Source organism: Phodopus roborovskii, unplaced genomic scaffold (genome assembly GCF_943737965.1).
Source record: "Phodopus roborovskii unplaced genomic scaffold, PHOROB, whole genome shotgun sequence".
Classification (NCBI taxonomy): domain Eukaryota; kingdom Metazoa; phylum Chordata; class Mammalia; order Rodentia; family Cricetidae; genus Phodopus; species Phodopus roborovskii.
In genome coordinates this window covers 10,740,993-10,760,922 of record NW_026126480.1, presented here as the reverse complement: position 1 = coordinate 10,760,922, position 19,930 = coordinate 10,740,993, and the positions used below count along the sequence as shown (strand labels likewise).

Here is a 19,930-nt window from a genome sequence, read left to right as displayed (position 1 = left end):
CACTATTTTCAAGGTACAGTACTAGGAAAATGAATGCTTCCTAATGGTTCCTTGTCAAGACCACAGCAGGAGGCCAGGCTCTGCAAACCTAAACAAAGCCAGAACAAGCTGGTTCAGTCTCAGGAAATCCAAGAATTTCCCGCCAGAGCCTCTATAGACTGGAGGCTCCCCACCCCACCCCCAGCTCATGTTCCTTAGGCCAAAGGCCAAACAAACTCAGCTCCCCTTTGGGGAGTCACTTAATGTCTCAACATCTTTTAGGAAAGGAAACACTTGTGCAGCGGTTATCACTGGCAGATAGGTCCTGTGGTGGCACACTGCTGCCTGTCCTGTTGGTGGTGAGAGTTCCAAGCTGGCAGAGGATCAGTGGGTTCATCAAATTCCTCAGGGAAGTGTTCAAGTTATATGACAGCCTGTTTTGTTTGATTTTGTAAAGAAAGGACAATGATAAAGGCTCTTTTAATAAAGTGATTTTTTTTCCCCTTGTATATTACAGAACTTTTAACTAATACTGTTAAAGTGTTACTGTTTAGGACTACCTGACCAGCCCTAAAGCGAGCCCATTTATCTTCATACACACAGTTGCACGGGCATGGTTCTCACTGGGTTTAAACAGATCTTCCCCAAGTGATCCCTGTTTTCCCATCCTACAGTCGGGAACCCAGCAGAAACTGCCAGGTGATACCAGTTTAGAGACTGTTCTCCCAGATATGTAGGCTAAAGTCACTAATGCCATCTGTGCATCCCTTTCTTCTTTTCCTGTTTTTCTACCAACTCCAAAGTGCACCAAGACTCAAGCTGGTGGGCACATTTGGAGCTGCCTCAAGGGCTGAGTCTGGTCAGGGAGGAATGGCTGCTGCTGCTGACTGCCATGTGACCTGTGCTGTAGAGTGGTGTCTGCAGACAGGGCCTTGCATATGTATCTCCCTGGACCTCCCACCCACCTCAGCCAACATAACACACATGTCTGCCCACAGTGATTCACTCTAACCAGCTTCTGCCATCCAGAACAGCCGGACCCCTGCTCTCTCCAGATGTTCTGACATCAAGTTAGAGCTCAAGCCATACTTCATGCACTCACCACCAGTCACAGGGACCAGGGTGTAACCCCCCCCCCCAGTGACTCAGGGTTACCTCTGCTGCCAAATCTCACCCACAGGGCTTGTGAGCAGAGTGGCACTGGTGTCCGCATCCACATTACCTGTTGGTCCCAGCCTGGCACAAAGCAGTGAATGCTAGGCTATGACTGTCCTCTTCATGGGATGCACACCCACAGGGGTGTCCTTGCTGCTTAGAGTCTAATCAAGGTGGTGAAATAGAAATAGAAAATAAATTATCAAAAATAGAAATATAAAATGCTCCAAGAAAGGGAATAATTACCTGACCTGGCAGGAAGTCCTTTACTGGCTGGTCTGAGGACTGCGGAGCTTCCTTGGGGATCTGGTATTGATGTAGGTCTGGAACACCAAAAGGACTAGAGTGTGGGAGACTTGATATAAGCCACTGTGATGCAATTCAATGGAAAGAGTACTAATATATCTGACCTCAGTCTCTGAACAATACTGAGGGTAACAGGACCTAGCTGATGCTGGTGCCATTAGGATAACACAGGGCACCTAGCATGCCACCTGATTTGGCAGTTAATACAAATGTAATGAATAAATAAGTCATAGTTATGGCCTCTGTTTTTAAAATTTTATTCATCCTTTGTTGCAAGTGTTTTGTTTTTCCTAAAGTCTGTTTATCTTACAAATAGGTGTTCATGTAGTTTTTTGTTTGTTTGCTTGTTTGTTTTGGTTTGGGTTGTGTGTGTGTGTGTTCTTTATATAATGACTTACTCTCTGGAACACTAATGGTATAAAAATATTCGCTATTTCCCTCCTATTTCCCAAGCTCCTCCAAGGCCTTTCTGTAGACTGTAGAGAAGTGCCTAGCAATCTATTTGCCTACATACAACTTGTAGTTTCTGTCTTCCTCCTGGTTTCATAAAATCATTTTATTTGAAAATCTTTCTGTGTATATTTATGCTTGCAATAACCCTGAGAGAGAAGGGGGCAAGAATAAGGTCATGGTTTCAAACCCAGAAAACTGAGACTCGGAGGCATCAAGTGACTTGCCAGAGTCACATGACAGCCACTGAGGACAGTTCCTGTCACACCATGATGCCCATGCTTGTTGATGTCTGTTCTGTGCTTTCCCCACCCTCTTCAACCCTCTGATACTGTGTCACTATTGTCCAGACACCCATTAACTTCCCAAGGGCACCCAAAGTCAAATCCAGGGTCCTCTAGAAAGTTACATGGCCAAGCAGGCAATGTTATGATGGAAGCTTATTCATTTATTCATAAAGCTTTGCCAAAACCATGAGAATTGTAACCCTGAAAAGGGAAGCATTTAGTCCCTGTGCTGTAGTTAGGATGCAGGAGGAGGACGCAGGGTGCTGAGGGATGCTGAGCATCCTACAGCTCATATGTATCCATCTGTAGTCTTCATCCTGTGAGTGCTATGGTTATTTTTTTATTATTATTATTACTCTAAATTTGATTTTTCCTGATCATAAGTGCTGTGTCACTTAAATTTCATAAATATTTTTAAAGAACGAATTATTTTTAATGACATTAATAGTACCAGCTGTGCATCCCCAGCACAGATGTGTGGAACCAATGTGATAAGTCTGACAAAGGGGTTATAAACTAAAAAGGGCTATGTAAAATAATAAGTGGGGCTGGAGAGGTGGCTCAGCAGTGAAGAACTCGTTGCTGCTCTTCCAGGTGATCCGACTTTAGTTCCCAACACCCACACTGGGCAGCTCACCACCGCCTGCTAACTCCAGCTCCAGGGGCTCTGACACCCTCTTCTACACTCACTCACATACACACACACACACACACACACACACACACACATACACACAAATAAAATTAAATCTTAAACAAGAATGGAGTGGCCAGTTAGCGGTGGTGGTGGTTGTGCATGCCTTTAATCCTAGCACCTGGGAGGCAGAAGCTGGCAGACTTCTGAGTTCAAGGCCAGCCTGATCTACAGAGTGATTCCCTGGACACCCAGGGCTACACAGAGAAACCCTGTCTGGGAGCCGGGGTGGGGACTGGGTGGGGGGGGGCAACAATGGAGTAAGTAGTCTCCATGCATTTGGTAATTCATCAAGTGTCTTCTGTGCATCTTGTACTGTTCAAGAGATGAAAGGCAATTTAAAAACTGGTTCCCATTGGTTAATCTTCTCATCCGAAGTAGCTGAGACAAATTAAATGTTTTGAGGGGCATGCCCTGCAGAACATTCTCTCAGCCTTTATTCTCTGTGGCTGTAAGGCAGGGCCTCTCCCCTTCACTGATACTATCCACACCCTTGCTGCCCTGCTCCCCATCCTCCCTGCTCCCCATCCTCCCTGCTCCCCATCCACCCTGCTCCTCATCCTCCCTGCTCCCCATCCACCTTGCTCCTCATCCTCCCTGCTCCCCATCCTCCCTGCTCCCCATCCACCTTGCTCCTCATCCTCCCTGCTCCCCATCCTCCCTGCTCCTCATCCTCCCTGCTCCTCATCCTCTCTACTTCTCATCCTCCCTGCTCCTCATCCTCCCTGCTCCCCATCCTCCCTGCTCCTCATCCACCCTGCTCCTCATCCTCCCTGCTCCCCATCCTCCCTGCTCCCCATCCTCCCTGCTCCCCATCCTCCCTGCTCCCCATCCTCCCTGCTCCCCATCCACCCTGCTCCTCATCCTCCCTGCTCCCCATCCACCCTGCTCCCCATCCTCCCTGCTCCCCATCCACCTTGCTCCTCATCCTCCCTGCTCCCCATCCTCCCTGCTCCTCATCCTCCCTGCTCCTCATCCCCCCTGCTCCTCATCCTCCCTGCTCCCCATCCACCCTGCTCCCCATCCTCCCTGCTCCTCATCCTCCCTGCTCCTCATCCTCCTTGCTCCTCATCCTCCCTGCTCCTCATCCTCCCTGTTCCTCATCCTCCCTGCTCCTCATCCTCCCTGCTCCTCATCCTCCCTGCTCCCCATCCTCCCTGCTCCTCATCCACCCTGCTCCCCATCCTCCCTGCTCCTCATCCTCCCTGCTCCTCATCCTCCCTGTTCCTCATCCTCCCTGCTCCTCGTCCTCCCTGCTCCTCGTCCTCCCTGCTTCTCATCCTCCCTGCTCCTCATCCTCCCTGCTTCTCGTCCTCCATGTTCCTCATCCTCCCTGCTCCTCATCCTCCCTGCTTCTCATCCTCCATGTTCCTCATCCTCCCTGCTCCTCATCCTCCCTGCTCCTCATCCTCCCTGCTCCTCATCCTCCATGTTCCTCATCCTCCCTGCTCCTCGTCCTCCCTGCTTCTCATCCTCCATGTTCCTCATCCACTCTTCATTCACTCGTCTTTTCCTTTTTCCCCCCAGGGGTGGTAGGGAGAGACAGTCTGGTCTCCAACTTGCAAAAATCCTCCTGCCTTTGCCTCCCATGTGCTACTATCTTGCTTTCTTTTGAAAACAGAGACTCCAGCTCAATTGCTTTAAATAGAAGTATTAGGGAAAAGATTGTTACCTAAGAACTCTGGCTCTTGGGTGGGTTTGTTTGTTTGTTGGTTGGTTGGTTCTTTGACACAAGGTCTGGTGTAGCGCAAGCTGGCCTTATACTCTTGATCTTCTGCCTCACCCCACAAGTGCTGAGATGATGGGTTTGTACTGCCAGGCTGACTTTAGCTTTGGCACATTTAGGAAAATGTTTTGGTAAACAATCAGTGCACTTTAAAATCACCTCCATGAAATAGTAATAAGAACGTTTAAAAGTCTCACATTTTACAAACACATCTACCCTTATCCTTTCCCTTAGTCATGCTTATACCAAATTCAGAACTGGCCTCTGGCAGGTGACTTCCAAGGGACTTACAAAACACAGCTAGCTGATGATAGTCTTTAAATTTAGATCAAATGACATTGTCTTTGAAGTCTCAAGAGTACTACTTAAGTATCACGTGGGCTTGCTTTTGAAAGTGTGGCTCTCAGCTTGGCATCCTAATACAAAAAGCAAGGCCTAGTTGAAAGTAAATGAAAAAGAAAGTTTTACTGGAGTTATTTACTCTTAAGACAGCTATTACAGAAGGAGCCATCTCCCTGCCTCTAGACAGGAACACACAAGGCATATGGGCATTTGTGGAACTTTAAAAGACCTTGGGGGGACAGGCTCCTTCCATAACTCATTCCAGAGTTTAAACACCCTCACTTCAGGAAATTCTTCCCTATATTTAACTTGCAGCCCCCCTCCTGCGGTTAACACCCATTTCCGCTTTCTTCTGTCTTCGGTCAGGGGATGGAGAACAGCTGTCCAACATCCTTTGTGTTCAGACTTTCTCCCGTGACGGAGTTCTTCACTCGCTCTCTGGGGCTGCTTTCTCCTCCACCGGGGAGCTGATCCGACTGAAGATGTTTGCTCCTAATGTTTCTAACTTCTGTTTACTCCTCTTGATTATACAGTAATATCTACCCAATAAAATTTAGAAGATATAAAATGTAACCAGGAAATGCAGAGATGGAAACCAGCACTGTCAAGGCAGCTAGTCTTCCAGGCCACTGCATCTGGGTTAGTTACTAGATAGCATGAGTGACAAATGCAAGCAGCAGTTTTCTGGCAGCCACATTTTAACAGGGAAAAAGGAAGCAAGTTAGTTAATTTTTATTAATGTATTTAACTTAGCACATATAAAATCCAGATTATCTCTCTAAAGTATTATAACATATACTCATTAAAATTATTTTTAAGATGTATTTATTTGTGTGTGTGTGTGTGTGCCTGGACATATGTATGTGCACCACATGTCCAGGTTCCTACCGAGGCCGGAAGAGGGCATCAAATCCTGAGAACTGGAGTTAAAGGCAGTTCTAAACCATCAGGAACCAAACCCAGTTCTCTGCAAGAGCAACAAGTGTTCTTAACCACTGAGCCATCTCTCCAGCCCCTTAAAAAGATTAAAATTGAGGTATTTTTCTTTTTTCATAAGAAACCTTCTAAATCTAGTATGTCTTACTTAGACTTACTGCACCTCAAATCAGCCCGGGTATATATGAAGTCCCAAGTACAAGTGAGCTCTGTACAGTGATAAGCTGCAAAGTGGAAGGTTGGAGTTCAAGAACCAGAATGCTAGGTCCCTCATATGTGGTTTTGGTTTGTAAGGCCTGGCTCCACAGCTGGGATGCACACAGATTGCATGTTACCCTTCCCTTTCTTTCTAGCCCCCTGCACTCATATACACACACTCACGGGAATATATTCTTGTTCTCATTCTCGTGTGTCCTTCCTTCCCTCCTTTTCCTAATGAATATCCTTCAAGGTGCCCCTTAGATTTAGCCTCCTCTCCCGAAGCTCCCAGCCAGCTCCCTTCTTATGGTAATGTGCTGTGTGGTTATTTTATTCTCTGCAGGAAACTTGGTAACAATAGGAACCTTCTCTGTGTATCTTGTTACCCAGAGACTCATGCTGAAAAGCAGCAAGCAAATGCAGATTCCGAGATGTCTGCTGGAAATGTGTGTTGAAACACAAATGACAGCAAAAAGTCCTGCAGTCAGAGTATGTTCAAGAGATCATTCAGAGAGGTGTGGCCTGAGAAGCTTCCAAGAAAGAAATGGCACTTGAGTTAGGTTTTGGGGGGAGGTTTACTTAACTGGTTGGGGAAGCTGTTTTAAAGGTCACTGTTTTTCAGGAGGCCTTCTCTAACATGTGCTAACAAGGACTGCCATCTCCAGAGCTCAAAATTATGGTAAAATTCAAGAAGGCTTAGTGATAAGCTCTTTACTGTCCCAACCCAAAAAATGACCACTGATCATTAATCCTTGGGCTTAAGCTCAGCTTAGAATACAGTTCCAAGACTGTCAACTTTGTGGTTTCTGTGACAATCTCAGATGCTGTTACTGGGCCAGGAACTTTTCCATCACTCTCCCAACACCCCTGAAATCCAGGAGCATTATACTTTCCCGACTTAAACAAGGAAGTTGAAGGACTGAGGGATGAACTCACTTAAAGATGACACAGCAATCAAAGATGTGAACTGAGCAGGTATAGAATCCAGCATTAACCCTCACCCAGCACAGCCTTTCACTGTGTTCAGAATACAGTGTGCTCCACACAGGATCGGCCATCTGCCGTCTGCTGGTCCTGCCTGCCGTTTCTGCTTGTCCTGCAGACTGTACCCACGCTGGCATCTGTAGGCTCTTTATCTCTACTATAAAACCTAGAGTTGGGCTGGGGCTGTAGCTCAGTGGTAGAGCATGTGCCTTCCACACACAATGCCCTGGGTTTGATCCCAGGTACACCTAAAACAAAAAGATGAAAAACCAGAGTTCTGCTCCTAAAGGCAAAGACTTAGGTTAGCCCTCTTTTGTCCCCCTTGGCCTTGGGTACATCTGCTGCCAGACTTACTCCAGTTGCCTCTGTCTTCAGAAAGCATGCAGCCTGCAGTCTCTCAGCAGGCACCCTTGGCCCTTCCTGCTTTCCAAGTGCAGCTACAGAGTACATTTTTCCAACCCAGTCACTGTGTGTGTGTGAGAGAGACATCTTGCCTAAAACACATTGTGCTTGTCAGCTGTTACTGTAACAAAAAATGTGAGAAAAATCAGCTTATATAAAAAGAAAAGGTCTGGGCTGAGGGGCTGGCTCAAAGAACAGTTGCTGCTCTTCCAGAGGACCTGGGTTCGATTCCCAGTACTCATACTTACAGGTGACTCACAACCATCTGTAACTCCATCTTGAGAATATCTGGTGCTCTCTTCTGGCCTCTGAGGGCACAAGGCACATACTTGGTGCCCAGGCATACATGTACATACAGAAATATGCACATGTACACACACATACATCTACACACTGACCTGGCCTACAACTAGTGGAGACTTTGGCCTTTTGGGGGTCACTTCTCTGTCACAAACTCTTAGCCTATGTAGTTAGTACATGGTACATGTCTGAGGGAGTTGTTTTACATTTGTATCTTGGGTTCTATGGTGCATGTCTGGCCCCTCCCACTAGCTGTAAACCCCATAGAGCAGGAAGTGTGACTTTTCCCATTGCTGTAGAACCCAAGCCTAGTGCTTTGACTGTGTGCAGTAGATGCTCAGTGTATGCTGGAGGGACAGCAAATGAGTTAGTTAATCATCTTGCTACTACGCATGTGCCACATCTCTTTAGTAGTATAGTGGACCCCAAAGGACAGAATCCTAGAGTCTGCTGTGGAGCAGTGGTTAACTGGGAAACAACTGTAACTCGGGGGGTTCTGCTCAAGGCCACAGCTTCTCTAACCTGGTGACAGAGCCATCTGATCTGCTTTTCTTTGAAAGTAACATGCAGCTGAGCCCTGTGGTTTAGTTTGTGTCAGAGTTTATTAGTAAGTTGATGGTAGCTCGGCGTTAGAATATCTTTCAAAGACTTCATTTCACAGTTTCTGTCATTGGCCTCAGGAGTCTCATGCTTCCTTTAGCTCCTTTCCAAGGCTGGTTTTAAATTCTGAGAGCATTCTCAGGCCAGGGCTTTAATTTCCCTGCCGGCTCCTTCTGTGACAAGTTCTGTGAGATTGTTGTTCCCCTGGCTTCCTTGGCAAATGGTGGAAGGTTTTTCCCTCCTAGTTTTCATCATAAACAGCTTACTATTCCCAGGTCTCCAGGGCTGTCCAGACACTGCACGGGGTCCCCAGCTGTCATTCCTGGACCTCTTTCCTTGTTCTCTTGTAGAACGTTACTTACACTCCACATAAATGACATCAAGATGGGCTGTGTCTATTCCTACAGACCATTTTATAGTCCCCCTAATGTCCGCTGCCTGACTGAAATTTCAGTATATTATTAATTTGTCCTGATTTTCTAATGTGAAAGTTGATGGGTGATGGAGCTGCCTTGACCTGTCCCAGGACCTCCCCATCGCGCCATGGACAATCTGTGCATTCCCCATCCCAGGAGTTCAACTTAGAGGTGGAGCTTGGGTGGAGGCTCCCTGCCATCATCCCTGACCTGCACAGGGGCCACTCCCCTGTGGGTCACATTTTGGGAACTGATCACCTCCTCTGCTCATTTTGTCCTTTGCCTGTGGGACTCTGTCTTCTCTGGGTTCGTCATACCATCACTACTTAGGCAAAGCTGTCTAAAGACTCCTTGTTCAGCTCTACCTTTTTATACTGTTTGCTTGTTTAAGTCAGACTTTGGCAGGAATTCTTCCGAACAGAGCCCAGGGGAAAGGTGGCCACTGGCACACATTTCAGCCTGTGCTTTGGGCCCAAGATTGTTTCTATTTTTATTTTGTTTGGAGTTTTTGTTAACATCAGGGCAAAGATTAAGCACTTACTTATCTGGTAATGGTGAGAGGCCCTTAGATCCCTCGCCTGTGGCCAGGAGACCCTGCTTAATACTGTTAACCCCGCTCTCTCCTGGGAGATAAGATCTAGCTGTTAAATTTGGCTTCCACAGAGAAGGCCCTGGCTTCCACTTGGATCAGAGAGAGATGGAAAGGAGAAAGATATATCCCACCCTTGGTTAAATTTTGAAAAGAGAATAGTAGTCTAATTTATGGAGGTTGTTTTGTTTTGTTTTAAACTAACTTTATGTCATAATTTCTTAGCTGCCAAAAGACGTAATCCTGCCTCAGTGTCGCCTTGGCAACCTGCTTTTGGCACCGAGCACAGCCCTGTCATTGCTCTGCATTATTTTAGCAGTAATCTTTAAGAAGGTGAGAAACGATTATTGCTTTTTAGCACAGTTGACATGATATTGGCACCGAGCAGTGCCTGGAGCTTCAGACTGATGGCCGAACACCAACCTAAACATGCTAGGTAGAGCCATGAGGTCAGGGCTACGAGGGGAAGGAAGAAGATCAAATACTATCTAAAAGTTCTCTCTCTCTCTCTCTCTCTCTCTCTCTCTCTCTCTCTCTCTCTCTCTCCCTCTCCCCCCTCCCATAGTCCTCTGAGTCGTAGCTGTAGATTTTGGCTGGGATCCTGACAATCAGGATTTAGTGTTTTGACCAGCTGTGATCTGATAATGTTCCTCAGAGGAAGCATTTGCAGAGAGGGGGAAATTTACCTGAGGCTGAGAGCTGTACTCACACTACTCCACAGCAAGAGCCGGCCTACCCCCCCCCCACCAGCTGTAGACAGATAAAACATTCCTTGGTGGATCTGAAAGAGAATCAGAGGAATTATTTTAAAATAAAGCCAGCCCAGCTCCATGAACTCTCTAGATGTGGTAACTTTTCATGGTTTTCCTCCTTCCATTTTCTCTCTCCCCCCGTGTTTTATATGGCTTTGTGGTAGAATTGGCTTCTGCACGTAATTGGTGTGAGAAGGCCTCACAGCATATGGAGCTGTAGGAAGAAAAGATGTGGGGATGCTGCCCTCTCACTGGCCTAAACATGCTCCCCTGATTCTCACCTCCTCCTCGGGGAACAGTGCAAATGTAGGCACTGTGGTAACAGCAGAGATTGTAAAGTCTGTGAGCCAAGACAGAGAAAGGAGCCAATGTGTACAGGCTCTGGTAAACCTCAGATAGCTACCTAGGGGGCCTGTGGCCTTTCTCAAGTTCCTAACCTGTGTGTAAATGGGGTGCTGTTTGTTTTGTAATATTATATAGATAGGTTGTATTATGTAAGGCTGCTAACAGAGTGCTTACCACATAGTACTTCACATATGTTAGCTTTTGAGTTATGTTTTCAGAGTCACTGTATAGCCTTAGCCAGGAACCCACTAACGGATAGTCCTCCTGTGTTTTTGTTTTGGTTTTTGTTTTTCGAGACAGAGTTTCTCTGTATTGCTTTGGAGGCTGTTCTGGAACTCCCTCTGAAGACCAGGCTGTCCTTGAACTCACAGAGATCTGCCTGTCTCTGCCTCCCGTGTGCTGGGATTAAAGGCATGCACCACCAGTGCCCAACCCTCCTGTCTTCTTAAGACTGCAGTGAGTGCCCAAGGGTGTCAGGAGAGAGTTTTGGACTTCCTGGAGCTGTAGTGGGAGGTGTGATCCTCCCACTCAGAACTGAACCCTGCAGGCCTCTGGGAGAGCAGCAGGTGTGTTTATCCACTGAGCCATCTCCCAGGCAGGCCTTGAACTCAGTAAATATGCAGCTGAGGATGACCTTAAACTCCTAATCCTCCTGCCTCTACCTTCCAAGGGCTGGAATTACACACCTGTGCCATCGTAGCCAGTTATGTACTGCCGTAACCATTTTACCAAAGGGCCAGAGCTCAAAAATATCACAGATGTTGGGAATCACTGCCTGGGCTGTGGCTTCCTCCCAGGGTTCTTCTCTCCTCACCACTTCTCTTTGAAGGAGAATATAGCTTCAGTCAGAACCGGTGCGGAGGAGACGGTGGTGGAATAAGGGCAGTAAAGCCGTACTGGACCCTGCTGTTTTGTTGGGGGTTCTTGAGACAGTCTCAAATTTGCCATGTAGCCTGATCCTTCTGCCTCCACCTCCCAAGGGCTGGATGACAGGCACGCACCATCACCCCCCAGCTTTGCCAAGGATTTTAAGTATGTTACTTTATTTAGTCTTTAAGCAAGGTCGGATGATCTATTATGCAAAGGAAAAAACTGCCCTGGCCATGTAACTAATAAATGGGGAAGCTGTAACTCCAAACAAAGGGTCAGTCAAGCCAAGCTGGGAGTGGGGTGGAGGCCTTGAACCTCTCTTCTCCAGGGGACAGTCCTTAGGAAGAGCTGTGGAGATCAGGAAAGGTGACTGGAGTAGATGAAGGTGCCCAGAACGAGAAAGACATGAACCACCTTCATTTAGAGAGAATCCAAACCGAAACCAGGCTGTCCTCTTTGACCTTTAAACTCCAAGCCACTTGGCCTCTTCCCATGCTGATGCTTGACCTTTGAAGTCCTTTCTGTCTAACAGCAAGTGTTTGCTGTTAGGTCATTTAGCTGCCACTGATATGGTTGGGTTATTTACCAGCCTCTCTCTCTGCACTAAACAATGCCCACTAAATCTGCAATAACTTTGAACTGTTGTGGGGTTTTTGTTGTTGTTGTTGTTGTTGTTTTGCCTTGTTTCAAATAAATTATAATTGTAGAATTAAACCCAATATACAACGTTTCCAGTTTGGACACACAGCAAGCCAGAAGACTCATTTTCTCAGGGCACTGTGGCTAATGAGAGGCAGTGAACCCCATCAACTTGCCTGAGCTTCAGGCTCTGCATCTCAGTAAGTTTAGGGCTCAGAACATATGGCTTCTTAGCAGGGGCTGGATGTCAGAAAAAGCTACCATGTTTCCTGCTGTGCCCCTGCTGATGTTCAGGGAAGTGTTGTTTGCCCCCCTCTTCCTCCCTTCCTCCCTCCCCTCTACCACCCTTCCTCCTTCCCTCCTTCCCCTCTCCCTCCCTGCTTCCCCTCCACCTCCCTTCCTCCCTCCCCTCCACCTCCCTTCCTACCTCTTTTCCTTCCTTCCACTGCAGATTGAACCCAGGACTTTGCCCATGTTAAGCGTAAGCCAGTGCTGAGCTGCATCCTCAAGCCCCTTGTGTGTGTGTGTGTGTGTGTGTGTGTGTGAGAGAGAGAGAGAGAGAGAGAGAGAGAGAGAGAGAGGTAAATTGTCAATAGCATTTTAAAAATTGGTCACAATTAGTAAATCTGACTTTAAAACTCTTCAATCAGATGAAATTCTCATGAAGCAAGGCTATTAATCAGACCAAAAAAAAAAAAAAAAAAAAAAAAAAAAAAAAAACCTTAAATAAAACCTGAGCATCAGTATTTTTAGTTGATTATTGGCCTTTTTGATCACTATCATTTTTACTTGTATTTATTTATTAGGCAAGTTTCCTAAGTTGGTTGTCATCTGCCCCTCACCCCAACACTGTGGATCCCAGGATCAAACTCAGGTCATTGGCCTATGAGATCAACAGCTGTTTTTTTTAATAACAGTAAAAGTTTAGAAACATCCTAAAAATGAGGGAATAATTAAATAAATTACAGCATTCCATTTATTAAAGCAGCCTTTTAAAATGATATTCACCCAGAGGTTTTAATAACATATGACAGCAGAACATAGAGTTATTTATATACCACAAAACCATGTTTTTTTTTTTAATTAAACATAAAATTGAAGTCTGGAAGGAAAACATCCAAAATTAATAGTAGTTAGTTGATGGGTAATAGCTTATGACAGGGTTTTTTTTTTTTTTTTTTTTTGTATGTGGTTTATATTTATGTTTTTTCCTACAAGTATAAATTACTGCAATAATTTAAATGTTTGCATAGTTAATGTATAATTATAATGTCATTATTTAATAGCTTAGCTGTTCAGCACTCAACTATCTTAAAAATCTGTAATATTGCTAAGATTCTTTTGTGTGGTTTTTTTTTTTTTTTTTTTGGTTTTTGGTTTTTTGAGAAAGGGTTTCTCTGTGGCTTTAGAAGCTGTCCTGAAACTAGCTCATGTAGACCAGGCTGGTCTCGGGTCTCGAACTCACAGAGATCCACCTGCCTCTGCCTCCCAAATGCTGGGACTAGAGGTATGCACCACCACCAATATTGCTAAGATTCTCCATGTAAAAACACCATTCCAAGTGGCTAAAATTAATTTTGCAAAGTTCACATATAAAGCATATCAAACATATCTTGTCAGAGACTTCCAGTAATTCAGTACCCAGAGCTCACAGAACACAATGTAGTGTGCCCACTATGCACACCCTCTTGCACAATGCACACAGTTCTTAGGGGTCAGCTCAAAAGAGCAGGGAAACTAGTCACCCTGAGTCCTACAGCCACAGGAGGAACACAGAGCAGCCCACACCCTGTGCCAATGGCCCAGAAACCCCTGTGGGCCCTTCACTCAGTCAGCGCTTAGCAATACAGTTCATATTGGTATCCCAAGTAGCAAAAAAAATGCCTTTTTTCTATTTTTTAAAATTACATGAAAGATTTTAATAATAAAATCTTTTAAAGGGTTTTCATCTCACATAGCTCAAACCTAAGAGGGAAAAGACAAAAGTCCCTAGGTGTGTAGACTTCCTCACTGGGTTTCAAGAGTGACTGGACAGTGTTCTACTGAGTCTCTAAGCTGACCTCGCACTGGGGTAGTCTTGCCTCAGCCTTCCTAGTGCTAAAACTACAGATGCATTTCATTGCATCTGGCTTCATTTTCTCACATCTGTAAGAGAGTGTGGATTTTGATAATTTTCCTGTTTATATCAGACACTCTCATTTCCTGGGCTCTTATAAATAAATACCTGAGTGATCCTGAGAAGAATGTCACTAAGGCTGCCCTGCGAAGTCTTGGAGTATGTGGAGAGATGGGTAAACAGCCAGGCTTTGAGCTGGGCTACTGGGAAGTCCTCAGCAGTGGTGTTCAGCCTCAAGATGCATGGGCTGTGGGGTCAGACTGAGTCTAGGATAGGTGTGGCCGTTAGCCCTGAACCCACTCACCAGCCAGCCTTGCTCCCATGGCAGAGTCATGGGGACCAGGGTGCTAAGAAGGTAATAGATGGACATTCAGGAAAATGGTTGCTCCTTCCCCATTGTAGCAGCCAGGAGGAAAATCACATTTTTTTCTGTTGTGTGAAATCAAGGAGAGCTGTTAGGGAGTGTGGAAACAAGTGAGGGCCACAGAAATCCCTTCCTTATTCCTTGCCTCCTTTGTCAGCAGAGTAGAGCAGGAAATGAGGGGGCCGTGGTGCCAGAGCCACACAGAGGGCTATCAGGGCCCCCACCCTTCACAGTCAAGAGCCATGAACTGCCTGGCCTCTGGTTACACACAGCTCCCTGCCCTCCTGGGCTTGTCCATGCCAAGGCAACAGGCTGAGGGCTGCTGGAGCTGTTTTGATGTACTTACCTGGTCAGCCTGCAGGATCATTCAGAGAGTAAAACAAGGTTGGCCAAAATGGAGAGCTCAGCCAATCACAGTGGGTTTGACAGCCATAGTTAGTGCCTGAAAACCTACACAGGCTAGAAGATTTTACTGTATTGTTCTTAAGAACACTCATTTAATGGTCTACTTTGCCCAGTCTGATTTGTATCCCAGGAACTACTTCTTCTTATGAAGCCATACTATGGCTAAGGGAGATGTGCCAGGCCAATGGGGGAATGCCTTATGAGTGCCTTTTCCAGAAACTGGGTCCATAGCATAACCCAGAGAATGAGCAGTGAGTGGCTTTGGGCTTCCCTGTGGACACAGGAGGCACCATAGATCCCTTGTTCATCAGAGTTTAACTGACAGTGTAATTTGAAAATAATGTTACTAGAATAATTGTAAGTGCCTTCTCCAGCAACACTGGAAGCTCCCTGCAGGCAGAGCCCTCCTACTTCTCCGTCTCTCCTGCTGCAGGCCTAGCACACATAGGCCAGTTGTTACGTGGCTTCAGGCCTGCCTGGTGGCTGCCCTTTGACAAGCCCCCTAACCTCTGTGTTGTCTCCTCATCCGGAGGATAAACATCAGATCGTCTGCACCTCCCTCACCTCTGTGTGCTGTCACTGATAAAGCTGTATTGAAGCTAATTCCACCCACACCTAGTAACATCTAGAACTATTGTCAGAGCTCCCTGCAGGCTTTGCTGGCAAAGTTGCATCTGTGGCTCAGGATCTGGTGCTCTACTCCATTAGCTGACGGTTATTTATTATTTCAGGTTTACTCTACTTTCTGGACAATGCCTTTGCAAGGCCCTAGTGAAATGATATAAGTTTAATTACTTCAGAAACTGAAGTTTTGTGTAGCTGGACAGTGATTATTATTCCTGGCTCAGAGGAGGCACTGAAGACCAAGTATTATAAAAATGTATGAGGCCAGCCTTGTAAAAGAAAAGCCATTTCCCATGGAAATGTTTCATTAAAAAGAAGGGCTCCCTTGATGCTGTCTGTTTGGTTCTCTGATACCAGCAGATAAATAGTAGATGTTAGGAAGACCATCCACCAGGAAGTTAGGAAGACCATCCATCAGGAGGTGACCGTGAACAACTCACCCTGCTTGAGCCCTTTTCATAGATTGGAATAGTCAAGACCAGCATGGGAGCACCAAGGGCCCACCAGCCTTCACAGAAATGCTGGGAATGTTGCACATTTCTTTGCAGACCCAATCCATCCATAGCCTTCAGCTTTTCCCCAGTGACATGGTTTCTATCACTGTCCTATCATGGGCATTCTTGTCTTAAATATATTGAATGAATTTGTACCCTCCTTGCAGCATGCTCTGTGGTGTTTTAAACACTATAACAAATACCATTTAGGACTGTAATAATCTACTTCTGTTTGGGGATTTGTTTTTTTTTTTTATATCTCAAATCTAAAATATGCTGTTATTAATATGCTAAAATATGTCTCTGGTTCCACAAGGTCTTAGTGAGTTCTGAAGCAGAAAGTAACTTCTCATTTTTGTTTGTGTTCTAGCGACAGACATCACACCTCCAGTGCCATCCCTGTTCCAAAGAGACAAAGCTCCATGTTTGGGGGTGCAGATGTAGGCTTCTCTGGGGGTATTCCTTCACCAGACAAAGGACATCGAAAACGAGCCAGCTCAGAGAATGAGAGACTCCAATACAAAACCCCTCCTCCCAGCTACAATTCGGCATTGACACAGCCCAGGGGGGCCATGCCCACCATGGGAGACTCTGACAGGAAGATCACACCACTGTCCTCCTCCTTGGACACCTCCCTGGACTTCTCCAAAGAAAATAAGAAAATAGGAGTAGACTTGGGCAACAGTGTAGGTGCAGACCATGGGAACTCGGACTCCAGCCAGCAAGGGGAAGCCCTGTCTGGGCACCTGGCAGCCGTGAATGGCACAGCGCTGCCCAGTGAGCAGGCTGGCTCTGCCGGTGCACCACTGCCAGGCCAGTGCCACCCGGCCCCCTCACCTGAGCTCTGCTGTGCAGTGGAGCAAGCAGAAGAAATCATTGGGCTGGAAGCCACAGGCTTCACCTCAGGCGACCAACTTGAAGCTCTCAGCTGCATCCCAGTGGACAGTGCGGTGGCAGTGGAGTGTGACGAGCAAGTGCTGGGAGAATTTGAGGAGTTCTCTCGGAGAATCTACGCCCTCAGCGAAAACGTGTCCAGCTTCCGCCGGCCTCGCAGGAGTTCTGATAAGTGAGGAGATCGGGCAAACAGTAGGACCAGGGCAGAGCCACTGCCCTCCACCAGACCCAAGCTGCACTTAACCTTTTTAATAATTCTGACACAAAGATGAGCATCCATGGAGGAGATTCCTCAGAAAGGCTGACTTTGGGGTCAGAGGGAACTCGGGATCATTGGGTACCAGTGGGACCAGTCCCTGAGATTTGCTTTCCAGGCCTGGCGGTTGTTTCCAGGCAAAGGTAGCCTTCGCACTTACAGCTCCAGTCATCTTATAGGCATTTGTCTGTGCTTTTTTTACACATGGGTGTTTTCCTCAGAAGGAAGGATGATAATATATATGTAATAGAATGAACTCACCTTTAGTTTCTCAAAAGCATTCGCCTTTGCCATTGTTTGTGAAACTTTGCAAAATGGGATATTCAAAAATAGCTTTGTACCACTTCTATGGCCATCCTTTAGGCTGATGAATAAGAACCAGAGTGGGGATCCTTGTTCCAGGCCCTCCAGCCTGATTACCACAGTCAGCCTGCCCACCCCACTGTGACTCTGCTTTCTCAAGATGGGCCATGCACCCTGAAAGCTGAGGCAGTAGATTCACTAGTCTAAAACCAATAGACATGATGTTCTGTCTCATCTAGTGTGCCATACCCTGATGAAAAACTCTCCTGTGGTGGATCGCAGGGGACCCTCAGAAACCTCAAGGTCACCATAGTCCGGGCAGCCAGCTTCCTTTGGGGCCAAAGTTTTTATGTGGGCAGATGCTGTGGTCCAAAACTGGGCACACCTCTAGCAATACACTCCCCAGATAAAGACCTCCTAGATTTAAATCCCAAGTTAACTTATTACATTTCAGTCAGAAGGAAGCCATTATTTATGAAAAGTATACGTAGAATCAGGATGTCCAGTTTGCAGATGGTGAGACAGTTGAGAGGTAGCAAATTAAGAAAATAGATGAAGCATAGACAATGTGCAATTTTGCAATGTTAAATTATGTTCTTTAAGTCCATTGTCATTCTGCATTCAGATTTCATTTACTGTTGCATTATACATTATGTACCCACAGACATTGCCTCAGGGTTGCAAGCTCTTAAAGAAAAACTTATCCACATATCCATGTATTGTATAGAAGAATAAAAATTGAATTTACTTCACTTGACCTGATTCCTTGCCCTCCAGTTGGGTTGGGTTGGGTTGGGTTGGGTTGGGTTGGGTTGGGTTGGGGGGAGCACGTTTTCTTTTCCACACTAAACCTGTATCTCTTCATGTTGCATCATGACAAGGTTAGCCTAGACAAAAGCCAGAGCTATATCTAAGCTGATGCTGTTGATTTCATTTGAGTTTACATACATTGAAAAGCAACACATACTTCACAGTTGTATTCCCCAGTGGTGGCATTGTCCCATATAGCTCCTTAACTCATGGGTCTCATAATCATGTCCGTATTAGGTCCAAGCATCCCTGGGCCCAGCTTTAGTTGGCAGCTATATTGCTGGATGGACTAATTCATACCATTATTTCTATACAGTGAATGCATAGCAAACAGCTATCCTGCAGTTGGAAGCTTTTGCTTGGTCCAAGGACATTCACTTTATTTCATTTCTGGGGATGAGGTTTCTTCACAGGGTGCTATCATTCTCTCTGGAGTCAAAGCAGGTGGAGCACTTCGCCATCTTGGATACAGATGCTGTGACCTCCTGCAGGGAAGCAGCATCTTCAAATGGTAAAGGTGTTGGGAGGTCAGTGCAGTGGAAGGTGAGTACCAGGTGATCTGTGACCTCCCTAGGGCTGGGGATGCACCTGAGCCTTCATGCCAGTGCATGACACTGAGACTGTAAAGCAGCAGAGGGTCTGAGTTCTTACCATCCATCTCTGCCGTCTCAGCTTCCTAAGTGTAGAGCATGGGTTCACGTTGTTCTGGCCTGATCAGTTCTGCCCATGCCTTCAGCATGCCCTGCTCTACCAATGATGTATACATCCAAATATCGGTGAACTTGCAGCCTGAGTTGGCACCCTGTGATATTTGCTGTGACCTAGGTAGAGCCTCTAGCAGCTACTGAGTGTGCTTTACCTTTGTTTAAAGTGGCCAAGGCCAAGTCCCCACATGACCTTACCTCCTACTGGTCTTTTTAACTAGTCTTGTACATCACTAATAATAATAATAATAATAACAAAATTTTTGGGTGATAGAAATGGGAATGGAGTTTGTTGTTATCTTTTTCTGAACAGCTAAGAGCCGCTTCAGTTTCCACATGGTTGAGACAGTTCTAACAGCCTGTACAGAATATAAAATGAATATTTGATTGTGTTTTCTCCATCTCCCCTTAGCCACATTAAAACTTCCAGAGAATTTTCCCCCCTCAGAGTATTAGTGTTGGAAGTACATACCCAGATATACTTTTTAGCACTTCTAGTGGTACCCATTTATCCTGACTAACTGGTTATTTAAATAAGTTTTAAACCACCACCAATAATAAATGGCATGTGAAGCTGGTTTGTTGGTAATTGGAGGAAAACTCAGCATCTGCACTTATAAAATAAAAGTGAGTAGTATTTATTTTGAGAGTTAAAAGTGTATGTGACTTCCTTATTGTGCTTGAGTTCTGTCTTCTCCTGTTTTAAATTTCATACTGAAGCTAACTCTGAAAACCTGCTCTTAAGCAGTCAATCAGTCATTCACTGATTCTCAGACCCACTCTACACGTGTGTGAGGCACTGGGCTAAACAAAGTAAATAAGGGTTGCTAAGCTTGGACTTTGCCACAGGCTCTAGTTGAGTTACAGCTGTGTTTGCAATTCGGTAAAGCTCATTGTGGTAACTGATGGAGATGTAGTCTGGTTGGAGGGCACAAGGCAGGCAGAAGCTGAGGCAAGACCAGGACTTTGTGTGTGTTGTTGGAAGACACT

General features: G+C 45.9%; 1 protein-coding gene across 2 annotated transcripts in view; it reads left to right on the top strand.

Annotated features, from left to right (window-relative positions):
* Uvrag (UV radiation resistance associated) overlaps window positions 1–18,188 on the top strand; it is a 238,294-nt gene extending 220,106 nt beyond the window's left edge. For both annotated transcript variants that reach the window (XM_051192314.1, XM_051192313.1), the window contains one exon: window positions 16,344–18,188. In XM_051192314.1, the coding sequence (XP_051048271.1) occupies window positions 16,344–17,043 (700 nt within the window). In that variant the 3' untranslated portion in view covers window positions 17,044–18,188. The remainder of the gene's footprint in view (window positions 1–16,343) is intronic.
* Window positions 18,189–19,930: the final 1,742 nt, after the last annotated feature.